General features: G+C 43.6%; 1 protein-coding gene across 1 annotated transcript in view; it reads left to right on the top strand.

Annotated features, from left to right (window-relative positions):
* Positions 1-6: 6 nt before the first annotated feature.
* The window catches only part of RHOJ (ras homolog family member J), a 61,202-nt gene continuing 44,197 nt past the window's right edge, over positions 7-17,011 (top strand). The window contains exon 1 of the mRNA XM_015631809.1: positions 7-268. Coding sequence (XP_015487295.1) covers positions 91-268 — 178 coding nt within the window. The 5' untranslated portion in view covers positions 7-90. The remainder of the gene's footprint in view (positions 269-17,011) is intronic.

Here is a 17,011-nt window from a genome sequence, read left to right as displayed (position 1 = left end):
CTCAGGAAAAGTCAATACAATCGCACTTCATTTTTCCTTCATGTGCACTTGGAAGTCCTGGGAGCAGCAAGAGCAGCGGCAGCAGCAAGAATGAACTGCAAGGAGGAAAATGACAACTGCACTGACGGGAGCAGGAGCAACACCAAGAAGATGCTGAAATGTGTGGTGGTTGGGGATGGTGCAGTCGGGAAAACCTGTTTGCTGATGAGCTATGCCAATGATGCCTTCCCAGAGGAGTATGTGCCCACTGTGTTTGACCACTATGCAGGTAAGAAAGTGCTTTAAAAGAAATTCAATCGAGTGCTGCAGGACAGCCAGGTGGGAGGTGAAGGAAGCTGGAGGAGAGGACAGCTCAAAAGGGATGCAGGGGTTACTTCTTGTCCAGGAATGTCATTCAGGCCTGGATGGTTGCCAGGCAGCTTAGATGGCAGCTGATAAAATTGGGGCAATGCAGGATTTATTCAGAGAACTTATTTGTTTGCTCCTGATTTTTGTCTTGTTTTTTGGCCAATAAGAAGCGTTAGGGGTGCAGTTAAATCCACTGTGTTCTGGGACAACAAATGTAATTCAACCTCTTTCAATTTGTATTCTTGGTTAGTCTTTGAAGTTCTGAGCTATGCAGTCTTCTGTTAGGAAGACTCTCTCTATATATATATATATAATATATGTATATATTTATCTTTATATATATATATATGTGTGTGTGTGTGTGTGTGTGTGTGTGTGTATATATATGCTATCACAATCTTGTCCCTCTTTGCAAATGATGCATAAATTACAATATCTATATCTTATTTAAGGAATAATCTTTGGGACTATATCCTATTTAAGGAGTGATCTTTGAGAAAACCAGCATAGTCTCTTTCCAAGCTGTCAGTATGTAACTCTCTTTCAGAGAGGCTTGCTACTGCATCTATAAACAGATTTTAATACTACAACTTGATGGTAATGAAAAGTAGAAGAGGTGATTGATTGGAATCCTTCATAGTAGGGGAATTTGTATAAGAAAAAAGCACAAACATAATCAAGATCATCAATGATATTCACTGCATTGCTGTGCAGAACAGACCCAGGGATTAAGTACAATATTCACAGGCCTCTTTCTGTAGCAATTACTGACTTCATCCAGCTGCATCCAAAGTTATCACACAGATGTCCCATAGGCTAAAACTGGTGTTCAAACATCTGCTTAAATTTTACTATCCCAAATTCTGCTGTTTTTCTTCTCACAGTGCTCCTTTGGCTTACGGGGCTTTTTTATGAGATCCCTGACACAGATTCTAGAAGCACTGCAAAACTCATTGCTTATCTTGCAGCAGCAGTTGGAGTTTCCCTCATTCTCTTCCCACCTCCTTAAAAACTGAATTTTCATGGTGTGGCTTATCATAGATTTGGTATTCTGTAATGGGAAAAATCCCTGTTTGCATTCTGGCTCCACATCAGGTTTAGCAGATGAACTGGCCAAAGGAGAAAGCTGTGTAATTGCAGAATCTGTAAATGGAAATGTGAAGACCTTTTCCTCCACAAGAGTGGGCAGTGGCATTTCTAATGCAAGCAGGTCTCTCTTTTCTCTGCCTTTCTCACCAGAGAGATTGAGTGACCACTTTAGAAAATAACATTTCCACAGACAAGACACACGACAGAATATTGCCTGTTGGAAATATGTGCTTCCATGTGCCAAAATCCCTAAAAGCTGGCCTTATATTGCAACAGCATCCACTTTCTCCTGATAACTTCAGATCTGCTCATCCCTTACAAAGTGCTGACCCCAGCACCCACTTCCCCTCTCCCACTCTTCTCCATTTCCTGCAAATACCTCTGCCTATGGAAAAAGCCATCCCATAGCTGGTGCCAAACCATGTGGGCATCAGTCTTGGTGGTTTTGGTGTGAGCCTGGGGCACACACACGTGCCTGGGGGCTGTGCACACCCAAGGGCAATGGCTGGCACTTGGTGGGGGCACCTCCCTGAGTTTCTCCTCCCTAACCAGCCACAGGTGACTTGCAGGGACTTGCTTTGATTCCCTTGCCTCTGTCAGAAGTGTTGGAATTTTCCAGTGGGCTCAAAAGTTACTGAGGGATACGAGGGCTGAGGGAAGAATGGGAAGATGAAGCAGCATAATCCTGATTTTCTTGGGGTAAAAGGAATATTCTGGCACTTTTAAATCAAGCCTCATTTTCATGATTTGAAGATTTAGCCTTGAAAATATCTCTAGCTATTTTTAGCTGCCTTCTTAAATACTACAGCACATAAATATAAAAGTATTTTCAATGAGAAAACTCATAAAGATAAGGGGAAAAAATACCTCTGTATATAAACATGCTGTTCTGAGACAATCCCTGTCCAGTGGCAGTGGTCAAAACTAGCATTGATCACAAATGGAATTTCAGTTTTTTTGAGGAATTCCATCATTTATTAAACCAATTTCACTACAAAATTGCACACAGAGTCGAGCAGCAGAAATTACTTCTAGAGCAGACTGCTAGGGAAAAAATCCCACTCATAAAAATATCACATGGCATAAAGTACACCACAGCCTATTTAAAATACTATTTTTGTCAAGGGTATTGACTGAGCAAAGAACTCACTTGGGGAAACCTTACCCCTGAGCTTGTAGTTTTTAGGATCTTCAGTTGGATTTTCCACATCCATTTGTGTGGCAGCCCATGGTGGAGAGGAGAGGCAGCAGGGTGGTCACAGAGGTACCGTGGGCATGGTGACAGCACAGGCAGCACAGCACATGGGAAAGCTGCATACATGGACACATCCTGAAAGGTGTAGGAGACTGGAAAATCCCATTTGAGTTTACCCCAGGGAACTGGTTTGTCTACTCCTGTCCTTGCCACTGCTGAAACCAACTGTTTTAGTTTCCCCAAACAAGCTGAAAATATCAGATTCAGTGGTTCATTTCTGCACTGGAAATGCTCAAAAGCAATTAAGTGCTGCAGATTCTTGCAAAGCTTCACTTCCCATGGAAGGCTTTCCACCCAGGTGCTCTTCCCAGCAGTAGTGTGTTAGCAAGGGCTTCCTCTTGCCTCACCAGGTCACAGCCTGGTTGTGACTCTCGGGGCATTTACCAATTTACTTCTTTCTAGTGGAAAATGGAGGGGGTGGGGAGGGGAAGCATTAAAACCCAGGGATTCCAGTGGTGATCTCAGAGCAGTTTCTCACTGCCACGACTCCAGCGACTCAGGGGAGACAGTGATGCTCTCCAGCCCAGCTTTGGGAAGAGCTCCAGCTGCACCAGTGCTGTGGCCAAGGCATTAACTGTTCATGGCCCTGAAGCACCAGCTCTGTGCCCTTGCCCTGCTGCATCTCATCTCCTCAGCTCCTGCAGCTGAAGCAGGTGGATGTAGCGACAGGAGTGGTCCAGGGGAAGCAAACAGCTGAGTTCCTGCAGTAATAGATCTGCAGGGTGCTTATTCAGTGCCTCTCACATGAAAGAGCTTGAAACCACTTTGTAAAAGTTGGGTCCAACCTGCCTCTAAGAAAATCAAAGGCAGTAGCTGAATGTCACCCAGGGAAGGAGCAGATATTCCTGCAGATAACTCACACAGCATTTACAACTCGTATGCAGCGGTGCCTGGCACGAAAAGCTCTTGGTGACTCACCACATGTGCAGCTGCACTGTACAAAAGTCCAGACCAGTTATTCACTCCACACTAGTAATATTCTGCCACAGATTTCACCCACAGTCCACAAAACAGAGTTTCTTCAGGGCCTGTTGCCAGAGTTGGGATGTGACGGGTGTAGAGTAGGATCAGAGCAGTGCTGATGGGGAGGGCAGATTTGTTACTTGGATATGAAAATGGTTTCTTTCATTGGGTGCGTGGAATTTTATGACTCTGGTTATTTCTCAAGGCATTTTGAAGAGGTTTTGCTGGAGGCCAGAGCCCTTGCTTTGGTGAATTTCCAAGTTGCACACTGGAAGTGTTTAGCCACAGGGCAAATGGCTGTTTCTAGGGCAGGTTCACCAAAATGACAAACAGGATACTGCTGGCAATAACTGTAACAATAGGGACTGTTTGGATAGTGAGTAGATGCTTTAACATGCTGGTTCCAACCCTTCTTTTGAACATCAAATGTTGCTTTTCCATGAGCAAAGGTCTCTCAGCCAGGGTGACTTGCATTGTGCCTAGGTATGTGAGGTTACAAGTGTTTATTTAGGGCTGAGGTTGGACCAACAAAAAAACTCAATTCAACAGCTAGTAGAGTTGGCTTAATAGTACCAAAGTTAGCTGGCTTGCTCTGGAAATACAGAAATAAAATGTGTGTTGTTGGTTAGGAAGCCACTGAGCATCCCATTTTATATTCATGAAGCCTAAAAACATAGCAATTTTTAGCATGAAATTTATTTGTCCTAAAATTTATATTCAGGATTTCTGGAGAGGTGATCTGGCTGTGAGTGTTTAATAAGCAGTTGTATAATGCCCTTAATGACGTGCTGTGAGTTTTGGTCAGCCCTGAGATGGTGGAGCAGTTGAACTAGATGATCACTGGAGGCTCCATCCAACTGAAACCACTCTATTCCATCCTATTCCAAAAGTGCATTTCTTGTAAGTTAAAAAAAAAAAAAACCTCTCCATGCTGAAGGAGCAGTAATGAGGGCATCCAGCTAATTTGACCCCCTGTGCAGACAAGGGTGACTGGACTCATTAGATGGCTGAAGTCTGAGGAATAAAAGGGTTGTGAGTCTTAAACTCGGTTTTAGTTCAGGCACAGCACAGAGATGAATACCACACAAACAGCTCTAGGAGCCAAAACAGCATCTTTGATAAATGAGAGAGGTCAATCCCTCCAAAGGAGAACTGCAAAGCATCTGCAAAAAGTAGATGGTGTAAATATGTCCCTCCCTCCCTCCCTCCCTTCGTGTGTCGGCACAAACTGGCGAGTATTTATAAATAGTGAAACCATTTGAAAAAAATTAGCATTGGCATGTGATCAGCTAATTAATAGCATACAGAATAGCTCAGCCCTGGCTGGGGCTCTGTAAATTAAAAGCAATATAGAACAGGAGAGACATTACTTACTGTTAGGAGACACATTTTTTGTCCTTCAGTGATGATTCAATGTAATCTGTCTGACTTTGCACTGAAGTGGGCTGGAGCATCACCAGTCTCACAGAGCAGTGATCCCAACCTTGCTGGCCAGACAAGCAGTGCAAGAAGGGAGAGTCTCCTGCTCTGGCATTTTGAGTAGCATAGAAGCAGTACTACTGCTCCTGCCCAGAGCAGGCTGTTGGTACCTGTGCAAGTCCACAAATCTAATATATCCTGCCTGTATGTCACAGCACTGACCCAGATCCGTGTTCCTCGTGTGCTCCCATGAAAGAAAGGAGTTGGAAGTGGGCTATCAGTGACCCTGGGGCTGCCCATGGCTGGTTGCTCTCTGTCCTGGGGCAGACAGGAGCACTCAGGGGAGACAGGCCAAGCACCAGGCAGCTCTGCCTTGCAGCCTCTCCCCAAGGGGCAGGAAACACCAGCCAAGACATGACAGAAACCCAATGGGAGCCCTAACATCCCAAATTTCTCCAGCTACAGGCACAAGAGCACATCTGTCCCCACCTTTGGTGTGCTAGCCATTTTGAATTGATTGCTAATGCACACTCACTGGTTTCAAACCATCCCTGCTTGCCATGGAATGTGATAACTTAACCCCAAGACCATCACTTCTTTTTCCCTGTTGATGCCCTGACAGGAAGAGACTGCCCAAGTAGATCTGCAATTTCTGCACGGGTGCTGCCGTGGGAGTCTTCACACTGCCACATTCTTGAGACAGTTGTCTCCTATAAACAGTCCTGGTAGCACATTAGAGAAACTCTTCATACAATGTTTGGGGTCATTAAACTCAAATAGATATAAATAGCACTGAAAGAGAGCTGTGATGTTTATTTGCATGGATATTTGCAGTGTGGTTTTTTTTCCTTTTTATGTTCATCCAATTTTGATCACACAGATTTGAACTTTATCCTTGAGACAAGAAGGCATTGACTCTTTTAAGATCTGGCTCTTTAAACTGGCAGCCACTGAACAGATATGTTCATTTTGCCTCTCAGGAGCTGAAGAGACTTCTCTGCCAATCTTCCTGGTATCACCCAGAATAGACCAGGGATCTCAATAAAACATTCAAGGTATGACAACACAACAGAAACACACTGGTGCAATTCAAATGTTTTCATGGCTGGATTTTTTGAAGATGAATTTTTCAGAACCACTAATTCTTGGTCTCCCCACAGAAGGCTTAATTCTGTCCTGAGTCATACAAGTCAGAGGTGATGTAGTGATCCTCAGGCTCTTTCACGTCCAGGAAGCCTGAACAATCTTTTTACCAAAAAGATGCCTTTTGCCTGAATCACCATGGTTATTCCACACTCATTTGAGAGGCTCCACATACGCCCCCAAGCATCTCAGTGCCTTTTCCTTCTGAAGGTGTTTTCGGTATGCAGAGCCCCGAGATAGCTATCGCTGCTATCTCTTCCTCACACACATCCCTGTATTGTCCTGCAGCTGCACAATCCTCTTGAAGCCCATGGAGACAGAGGTGTGTGCTCTGGGTTTCTGTTTCCCAGGGCAGATGGTTTCTGCAGCAGCGCTCTGAGTGCTGTGGTGGCAAAGCCCCCATTGTCCCCTGCCCCTACAGCTGTGAATGGGGATGAGCCTGCAGCACCTGAGCTGCTTCTTACCTTTGCCTCTGGCTCTGTTATGCAGCTTCTGTTAGTACTGCTGCCACTCCTGGTTTGGTTTTACTTTGACTTTATGCTCTAGTAGAGCTCTGCACCAATCCCACACCCACCAGCATCTCACTGGTGAGCCAAGACTGAGCTGACAGCCCAGGAGCTGCAGCAGCCCAACACAGAGAGCTGATTTCTCCAGCCCATGTCAGCAGCCAGTGGATGTCCTTGTGCTTCAAGCACAGCAGGGGACAACACTGCACCATGAATGACTTTGGCAGTCTGAAAACTGGGTGCAGAGTAAGGAAACTACAGTGCACATCACGAAGAGGAGTGGCAGGAATTAGAGGAGTAGATGGAGCAGCCATGTTGCTTTATCCAGACTTATCCAGCCTAAATTCCACCTAAGCCTCGCTGTCTGCTCTTTTGTATTAGATATGTGGTGCTTGAAGGGCAAGAGGAATCACAAAGAATATTAAACAAGGAGTTAGACCATTTGAATGTGTGTTGGTGGTTTGGATGTAGAATGATGGGATTTTTCTTAAGGTCAGCCACAGGCCTGAGGGAATGGATTGGAAAGATGGAAAAGTCAAATGGCTTAGAAAGAAATATTTCTTTGCATGGTATGTGATTAACCCAGGGAACTTACTACTTTGTAAAAGTTCTTGAGGACAAAATTTTAAAAAGGCTTGCAAAGAAATGGGGTTGAACCTTGTCTTGGGGAGATTGAGTGCTATCATAAGCTAATGAAAAAGGCTTCAGCAAGACGTGAGCTGGCACACCCTTGGTTTAGAGTTCAGGACAAGGCCCAAATTTGGCCTGGTGAATGGCAAATTATCTTAAAGCTGCTCACAGCTATGTCAGGGATGAAGACACCAGGCTGTGAGTTTGGCCCAACCTAGCACCTTGTGCTCAGAGATTTAGAAAATAACTTTTTGCCGTGATTCTTCTGATATGTGGATATACATATTTTGAAATTTTGCTTACCCAGCAATGGACTGTTGCAAAGAGACATGAAGAAACTTAAAGAAATAACCCTTTGCTTCTCCATTACTCCAAGATACTCAGGCCTAGTCTTTCCCTCCCCTTGTCATCAGTGTAGCACGAGGTGACACCAGCTAAGAAGACCAAAACTGAAACTGTGGCCTCTGGCCCTTGAAGGACAATATCCACAGCTTGAACTTAATCACATCCACTATCTCAAAATGGATAATTGACTCAGTACATGTGGCCAAGCAACCCACATGAGGGGACAAAGCCACTTTATGGGTGGTGCCAGATCAGGCAGCCAAGCAGATGCTTCACAGCACCAGAAGCTCCACATGTAGGAAAGAAAAACAAAAACTTAGCAAAGAACTCTAAGAAACCAAATTCCTAGACATGTAAAAACTTCATTTCTGCCAGATGTGGCGGTGTTTTCACTAAGTCATCGTTGCAATGGCTTAGTTACTGATCAAGTCAATGCTAAATGCCTCCACTAAAACTTGCTTCTCATTTTCTGCTCTCTTGATAAACTCTCTTGATACTTTGGTGTCTGCACCAGTGATACACATCGTGGCTGCTCTGCATCACTGAGTAGATTTTGCCATGCAGGCAGTGCCTTTCCTATGTTCTAACTTTCCAGTTGTTATGGCCAGACCTAATGACATCATGGAAATGGCAAGGGATGAGGAAGAGCAAACATATTTCCTTCAATTGTTCTGTTCAGACAAAGTCATTAAACACTAATGACATCTCCTGTCATATTATTATTCATCTTTGAAATGAAAAAACACAAGTTATTATATTTCTCATCTGTTTTTAAGAGTGACCATTCACCATTCTCCACTTATACTGTCCTTGTACCTTGAGGTATAGGTCTTCCACCTAAGTCAGGGAATATGTTACTAGAGAATGAAAGTTTTATGAATTGTCACCCAATGTTTTATGCCAAGGGAGAGTGAATGAATGAATTCTAAACAGGATTATTTAATTAGTATTCATCTCCTTTTTTTTCCCCAAATAATATTTGGGAAAATGGGTTTTAAAGTAATGTCAAATAATTAAAAGATTGCCAAAAAAGTTGATTTACCTTATGTAATATCTAGTGTCATTTGCATTCAAAATGAGTCCCCCTTCATAGATTTAAGGCCAAGATCAAAATCCTCTTCCTAAATGGAAAGGCATGTGTGAGACAAGATGGCTTGGAAGGATCCTGGGGGAGAGCAGTCACTTGCTGGGGGTTGTTGTCCCTTAGCAAGTCCTCATATCCAAAGTGGTGTTTGGGGTCCTTGGGAAGGGGGAGCCATGAAAGACCATGGCAGGCTGTCATTTCAGCTAGCACAGCTCTCCAGATTCAGTGTGTGCCCAGTGCAGCAGCAAAGCCAGCAGAGAGGTTGCCCTGGGGTTGCCTTTTTACCTTGGGAACTGGCACAGCAATGAATCCATAAATACTCCAACCACCCTCAGGGGAAGAAGCGGCTGGAAAAAAAACTTTCACTGACAGGAGAAACGCTGGGACAAAAAAAACCCCAAAACTCCCAGAGGAAGGAGATGGACAGCTGTAAAAATATTCCCAAGCACAGTGGCACAGGAGGCACAGTCAGGAGGGTGATGGCATTGGAGCAAGAGGGAAAAAGCAGCACTGTGCTGTACCAACATCCTCACTCGAGGTTCAGAACAGTGTGCAAGTGTCTCATGGAGACATCAATCCCAGGGATGAGCACAGGAGCCAGCACTTAGGCACCTGAAAGAGTTAAAGAGGGTTTTGCAGAGGGGCTGGACAGAAAGGTCCTGCCACAGTGCAGAAGGATGCCTGAGATGACTCACTGGAACTGCTTTCCAACCCCTGCAAACAGAGGCCACGTCTCTTACTAAAGACTCTCTGGCACTGACTCCAGCTATAACTTTGAAGTAATGGGATTAACAGTATCTGCTCATGCTCTGCTTTCTGCAGACTTTAAGAAAAAGCACAGCTTCAGCAATGAGTGGGAAAACATACATGTTCAAACATAACATTAATTTCTATCCCCTGGGAGATGGGACCAAAAGAGAATCTATTTGCAATCATATGCTGCTCTGCTGAGAACAGACTTGAAGGAAAGTCCCATAAGGCTGGAAAATGTGTTTTAAGTTCACAAACTGTCTCATGCTCCGTCTTCAGAGCTGGCAGTCATCCAGGTGCTGCGTCCTCACAGGCCAGACCCTCCCCATCTAGAACACACATGGTTTCTGAACAATCCCCCCAGCTCCATTTCAGAACTGGACTTCTCCAATAACTAGGTGTAAAGTCAACATATATGTCTAATTTTGGGAGCCCAGCTGCTGAAGTCCCTGTCCACAAGCAGCAGAAATGCACAGACCTAATTTTTTCTTTAAAAGTTGAGGCATTTCCACCAGGGAACCTCAGCTCTGGCACTAAATCACACTGAAAATGCCTCCTGAGGCCATCTATTTCATGCTGTCTATATCAAGCAATGGCTTGTGGCAGTAATGCCCAGGACTTCATGTTGTCCATTCCAGCTGGGACAAGAGCACTGCTCGTGACAGTTTGGGCTGTGTGATCCTGCTTCCCAAATAGTTCCACATGGGCACACAAATTTCACTGAGGGCTCGTGGTGTATCTGCACATAAATCACAGAGTAGCTCTAGACAGCTGTTTTGAAACTGCATCTTTAATTTTGTTTTGTTATAGCTACACATAAACCTTTTCAGCTGTATCAAGAATAGGAAGGAGACTGTAGAATTTCTGCACTTTCTGTCTAGTTTGAGTCCATTTTTGCTCATTGAAAACTTGCCATCAAAATTTTCAGCAAAAGCATGAACAACTTCTAGGAGGCCATCAGGAGGCCATTATATAAGCTCCTAGAAAGACCCTTTACCTCCACAATACAGCCCTGCTTTGTTCTGGGTAGCCAGTAATGTAACCAGTGAATTGCAAAAATCCAGCACAGTTCCCTTCATCTCATTATCTTCCAGTTACTGCTCAGGATATTTTAAGCCTGTTCCAGGAATACAAGGGAGCAGCAGCTCTCATTAAAAAAAAGTATATGTGAAGTACAGCTTTAAGAAAATAATTTTCCAGGAACATCAGCTATGAAAACAGGATCAATCTCAACATTAAAAGAGGAGTTCATAGTCAAAAAAAAATTCAGCTAATCTGCCAGAAACCAGGCCTTATGGATGAAGTCCAAATTAGCTGAGCCAGTTCGTGATATCATTAATATGGAGAATTTTCCTTGCCACGCATAGAAATAGTCTCTCATGGGTTGTGCCATTTGAAGATCTGCTGGGCATTTACCTAAACCATTTGGTTTGGTTCAAGTCCAGAGGGATGAGGTTGCTGTGGTTCTTTTATTTTAATATTTTAGAGTGTTAAGTGCATTTTCTCCCTCGAGTGTCCCTCACGGGAAACTGCTAAAATGGTGAAATAATTCATTCTTCCATTATTTGAATCACATTGCCCAATTTATTTCCTTTCCTGTAAAGAGCTCCTTGTAGCAATACCATAAGTCCCTCCTAATGCTTCCAAGGAAGGAAGAAGCAACGGGGAGTGTGAATACAAAATGAGGTCCCAAATCTGAAGTAATGTTTGACAAAGGAAATCTGTGCCAAGATAATGGGGGAACAGCAATAACTTGTGTTCTCTCCATATGGTGCTCCCAACTGGGTTTCTCTCCCCCTGCCTTCTATTTAAATGCATGAACGTGAGAGATTAGGGAAAGAAAAATAATAATACAAGTCTTGCAATGATTTTGCAAGGAAAACAGTATTTTGAGACTATGCCCAACAGGGTGGGAAATCCTGAAGACACAGGGGAGTCTTGTCCCTGGCCAAATGCATTCACAGTATGTCTTGGTGAGGTGCAGGGGCAACTCTTACAAAAAAATTCCTGATTAGAAAGCACCTTGTACTTTCCACCACATGAAGTCTCTCCAGGTCCTGATCCCCTTTCTGCTGCTTCCTCCAGCTTTCAGAATGAATAGCCACGTTTCCTTTTATTGGTATTTATTTTCCACGCTTCTTTTTTCTCATGAGCGGGGTCTGAAAAGTTAATGAAAAAGAAAGATTATCTTCCCAAAGCTTTCCTGCATACAGCATAGGCCATGGAGCTGGCCAGGACCAGATATGGATCCTGCAGAGCCACTTCTGGGGTCCAAAACCAAACCACAGACATTGCACACATAGCTGCTGCCCCACACGCCCTGGGTGATAATTATTACCGGGTGTCTCTTCCAGTTCCCTCCCGCGCTGCCAAGCTGGCCAGGGCCAAGGGCATGAGAGCAGATGTTCTTCCTCCTGACAGATGTCAGCTCTGCCCCATGGAAAATGTCATCTGAGATGAGTGAGAACCAGCAAGCAGCCAGACAGGGCTTTGCGGGATGGCGGTGGGACCACCCCACGGTGACCGCTGTCCATTCCAGCAGCCGCCTCCTTCCTGGCAAACCCCTGCCACAGCATTCCACAAAATTATTATCTCAGCCTTGCCTCTTGTGCGTAAGCTAGAGAACGTCAAACGAGCCAAGGAGCTGCCATGAGATCCAAAAAATGCCCAAGTAAATAGGAGAGAAGAAGTGGGGAAGTGTGGGAAAGAAATGTACATCACCAGTGGATGGAGGGGAAAGGTATGTTTAAGAGCAGACAGTCCAGAAGAGGTCCATAAATCACAAAACAAGTGATTTGTAACAACTATGTTTTGGGGGATGTGACTCATAATTTTGAACTTTTGGGGTTAGCAAAAGTTCTGGCCAGAGCATTTTCGTGAACTGTCCCACCAAGAGAAAATGCTGATTCACAAAAGCTGAAGCATTTTTTAAATACTTGAAAGGACAAATTTTTGAGGTCCAGGGCCCTCTGGTTATTTCTGACAGTGCAGCAAAAAACACCCAAATTGAAAACATAATATCTGAAGGTTTTGTTTTCATTCCATTGTGAAACGAAAACAAATTGTAAAACCTCAGAAGTTGTCGCAAAGCTGAATTATCATCCCCCTGGCCAGTTCTAGTTGGTTGCTGTTATTATCCTTTTTACAGTTACTGTAATGCAATCATTATTATCCAAGGGCAGGCTTCCTCTAAGTGAAATATTTTTGCAGCAAAGACAAAAACTTCCAAGGAAAATGCTTCAAATGGCATGAGTTCAGGTGTGGGTTTGAGCTCTCCCAAGATGAAGAGCTGCAGTGGCTGCAGGGAGAGGCTGGCAATCCTCAAAAACCTTGGCAAACCTGATGGCAGAACCAGGCAAGTGCTTAGGAGAAGGGAAAACAGTCTTTGAGCTGAGTGCTGCTCCTTGTGTCTTCACTCTTTGTGGTACAAGCTGCTGCAGAGGGGTTCTTTCCTCTTATCTTTTTATGACTTCTGTCATCACATAAATGTCCAATAAATCCAATTTCTGATTTATAAGACCATATATGTTTGATTCCCAGAAGCACGAAGTTATCCCAGACACTGTCAAAGGTTTTCAAAGTAAATTTTCCCTCTGCTAAACACAATCTTCCTCCAGTGAGTGGTCCCCAAAGTTAGTGACACTGGAGGAAGGACTTTGCTATGATGCCCAGTGGACATGGAGGGAGGTGCCTGTGGCCACATTCTATAAATGCTGCTTGTAAATTATGGAGGAAATATAAAGTAAAGGACCTGACTGGGAGCTCATTCTGCATGCCCTTAGGAAGAACACCATTACAGTTAGGGGAATTGGGTTCTGTGCAATCTATTCAGTTGATATTCAACCTATATTCCCATTTCTGTCAGGTCACCTCCAGGATGCCTCCAATATATCTGCATTTCTGTTGTCTGTCATGTTAACAAACCCAGGCACTGCTATTTGATAGGAGGGATTCATTCCATAAGCCTGGAGCTAAAACAGTCAGTCCTTCCCAGGAGCTTCTCCAGGGAGGGCTCAAAATCCTGTCATAAATATGAATTACATCTGACCTAAGGAACTTCATTTGGGGCGTCTGACGACCACTGAATTTCAGATTTCCTATATGGGCAACCCTTTTGAATGTGCTCCTGCTGTGAGCTGTCAGGCAGGAAATAAAACAGAGCCAACAGAAGTAGTGGCAAGTCATTACTGACGGTGCCTAATGGATTTTCTTCCTTAGAAGAGCTGGAAGCACAACCTGAAAGAAACTGGTTTCCTTTCCCAGTCAGGGTGCTGGGTGTGGGTGTCTAAAATTAGATATAGCCTCTATTAGTTGTAAATATTTATGCCTGTTGCCATAATAAATGGCTTTTAGTCTGACAGTCTTCAGTATGAAGAAATTGTGGTACATTCATCTTCAGATAGAAAAAGGAAGAAGTAATCAATATTTAGGCAATCCTTTTCAAGGCTGGCTATGCTCACACAAGACTTGGGTTCATTTGGTTTTGGAAGGCTCACAGAGCAGGGGCCAAGCAAATCTAAGCCAGGGAACCCTTGAAGTGAAGTATGACATACAATAAAAAGACAAGTAGATGAGTAAAATAAGAAAAGTAAGTATTTAATTAATGCAATTCTGTACAAAATTCAAAGCTCCCAAGGAATCAGAATAAAGATATTTATGACACAGTTGATAATTTCTCAAAAAGGAAGCATCAGTTTCCCCCTTACATATTTACAGAACATGCAGGGAAATTTCATATATTAATAATTCTGTGCTTTATTTCTGTCAAAGAATTGGATTACAAAGTAGCCATATGCTTAGGGATTTTTTTTCCCAAGTTTCATTCTTTGTTGCATTAATTTGTATAAACAATTAGAGAAGTACCTAGAGCTTCTATTTCAGGGAATTTTCTCCAAAATAATTTTACAGATGCCTCTTGCTAAGCAAAGACGAGAGTTCTAATGTCCCTCTCTATTTCACAGATGCAACCCCTGTTAATTACGGGGGCTCTTTAATGAGTTTTATTTCTTTCCATGTTTTGCAATAATCAGAGGAAAAAGAGGTTGATCAGCAGGGGAGCACAGATGCCATTTCTCCAGTCCTGGAAAATCCCCCATGTACCTGCTCAGAGAAAAGCAACCCCACCAAAATCCTGGTAAGGGCCAGAGTTCACCAGTAACAATAGGAGAGAACAGTAACAGGAACCAGAAAGTCAGGGCAGATCAGGCAAAATAAACACCAGCTTCAAAAAATGTGCAGAGCCCAGAAGGAAACTGGACTTTGGCATTCACACTGTACAATGGAGTCTTTCCAGAGTAGAAAAATATGTAGTTGGCTGGAAAAGTTTTCTCTCTTGCCTGTGCACCTCAGGCCACGGCCAGATGGGAGAGGATGAAAAATATATCTACCTCTTATGGAAAATTAGGTCAGGGTTTTAGAAGCCACCTTGTAGAGCTGGAGATCCTGTTCAAATTCAACTTGGAAACACACACTTTGGGTTCCTTGGGAAATCCTCTCCCCTCATTTCGACTTCCAAGATGTTCCAATCCCTTCATTCAGCTTCCTGAGCAGCTGGGGGTTCCCAGCTCCTCCGTGGCCAAGAGTCCTGCCACAGACACCAGGGTCTTCCCTGCAGGCCACCAGCAAGCACCCACTGCATTTGTTTATGTTAGAATGGCTTCTTTGGGTGTTCATTAAACCCTTGGCTGTGGAAACACAAGTGCTCAGTGGGAGTCTCAGTATCAGAGACTTTGGTAGCTGTAGCAGAGGATGTTTGGCATCACAATTTCTGCAGTCACCCAGTTGGAGGGAAGGCCACCAATTCCCTTAGCTCAGCAAAAATACAGAGAAACTGGGAGATGATCACAGGGAGTGCAATGGATACACTCCAGATGTCTCTTTAACATCTGCTGGGATTTATATTCACCCATTGGCAGATGGGAAACCTCAGTTCTGAAAAAAAAAAAAAATAAAATCTACTGGCTGAGTTTATAGTAAGGTAGCCAAGACTAGAACTTCTAGTGGTTTGTTTGTCATCTAGCTATTTCTAGAAATACCTCCCACTGCCCTCTTGGAGACCAGGGTGTGTATTTCCCAGACTTGTAGCTGTCTTAAAAGAAAACAGATCTTATACCAGGAAGAAGTGAGACTGTGGAGATCAATATGTCTGAAGGAACAGGGGTGGGAAAAACTCCAGAGAAAAATGTTCAAGAGGGAAAGAATATTTGCTAGAAAAAACCTCTGCAGTTTGCCATCATCCACATAGCCTTGGTTGAAAAAAAGAGCTTTTTTGGAGTGAGCAAACACTGGCAAACATGGAAGCACAGGCTAAAGGATATGGTCCTGACTTCAAAAGGATATGGACTTTGTCTCACCTCGTATTTACAAATTGAACAGAAGGTTATGAGGATGAAATTATTCGTAAGATTGAGTTAATTTGTCCCTGGTGTATTCCTGTGGTTACAGGAAGATATAACTTTTCCATAACTCACCCCCAGTTTATTTTAGCCCTGGTTTTCTGGACACCAATCCATCACTGACCAGGTAGATACAACCTGAGGAGTGTCTGACTTCCTCCATCTGTTTGTTAAATGTCAGGGAGCCCACCCAGACACCCCAGGCTGCCTTATGAACATACCAGCAACAATTTTGCATTTTAACTGAGGGGGATGGGTTTGAAGTCATATATAGGGGAAATTTCCTGACATTTTTCTCATCCTAGTTTCTCCAGAAGGTCTCAGCAATGGTCAATCCATCTTTTATTTGAGAATCTGCTCCTAACCCAAAGTCCAAAGATCCTGTGTGTACAGAGGAATGCTGCTGTTCTGAGATGGCAGAGATTTTTGAGAAACCCCTTTGTTTTGAAATCCTCTTAAAACCAAACCAAACCAGTTTCTTAGTGGTCCTCAGTGGAGAGGTATAAACAAGATTTAATTCTCATATCTTTGCCATTTGCTCACTGCTTTCCCCACTGAAATGGCACCAGCTGGCCATTATTATTTCACACTCTGGAGGGTTCAAATGTTCATGAGCTATCCAATTCTGGGAGCTCTCATTACCAAAAGAAAGAAAGGTTTCTGGGCTGTTTGGTCAAAAAACACTTCATTTATGAACACAGCATAATAATGCATACACTGCCTAATGTTAAGCAACTCATTGCACATTATTGAATGCTTAAAAACAAAATGAACCACTGTTATTTTAGATGATCCTGATCATTAAAGCCCTGTGGACAGCAGGCATCACAGCAGTTAATAGTAACAGTATTTAACATCAAGGAGTAGGATATATTAAGCAAACATTAAGTTCAACCCATAAGCAGACTCTAATATAAGCACAGCAATACATAAAAGCAGGTTTGTGTCAAAACTCACATTTTGTTTGGAGGGAGAGCCTGTCTTGGGAGGGTCACGCAGCTGCAGGACAGGAATCATGGCCAAATCATGGTGTCATGGACCAAAGCCCGCCCCGCCTGCCCCCGCCGTGTGCACAAAAGTTGTT

This window comes from Parus major, chromosome 5 (assembly GCF_001522545.3).
Source record: "Parus major isolate Abel chromosome 5, Parus_major1.1, whole genome shotgun sequence".
NCBI lineage: Eukaryota > Metazoa > Chordata > Aves > Passeriformes > Paridae > Parus > Parus major.
This window is presented reverse-complemented; position numbering and strand designations above follow the sequence as displayed.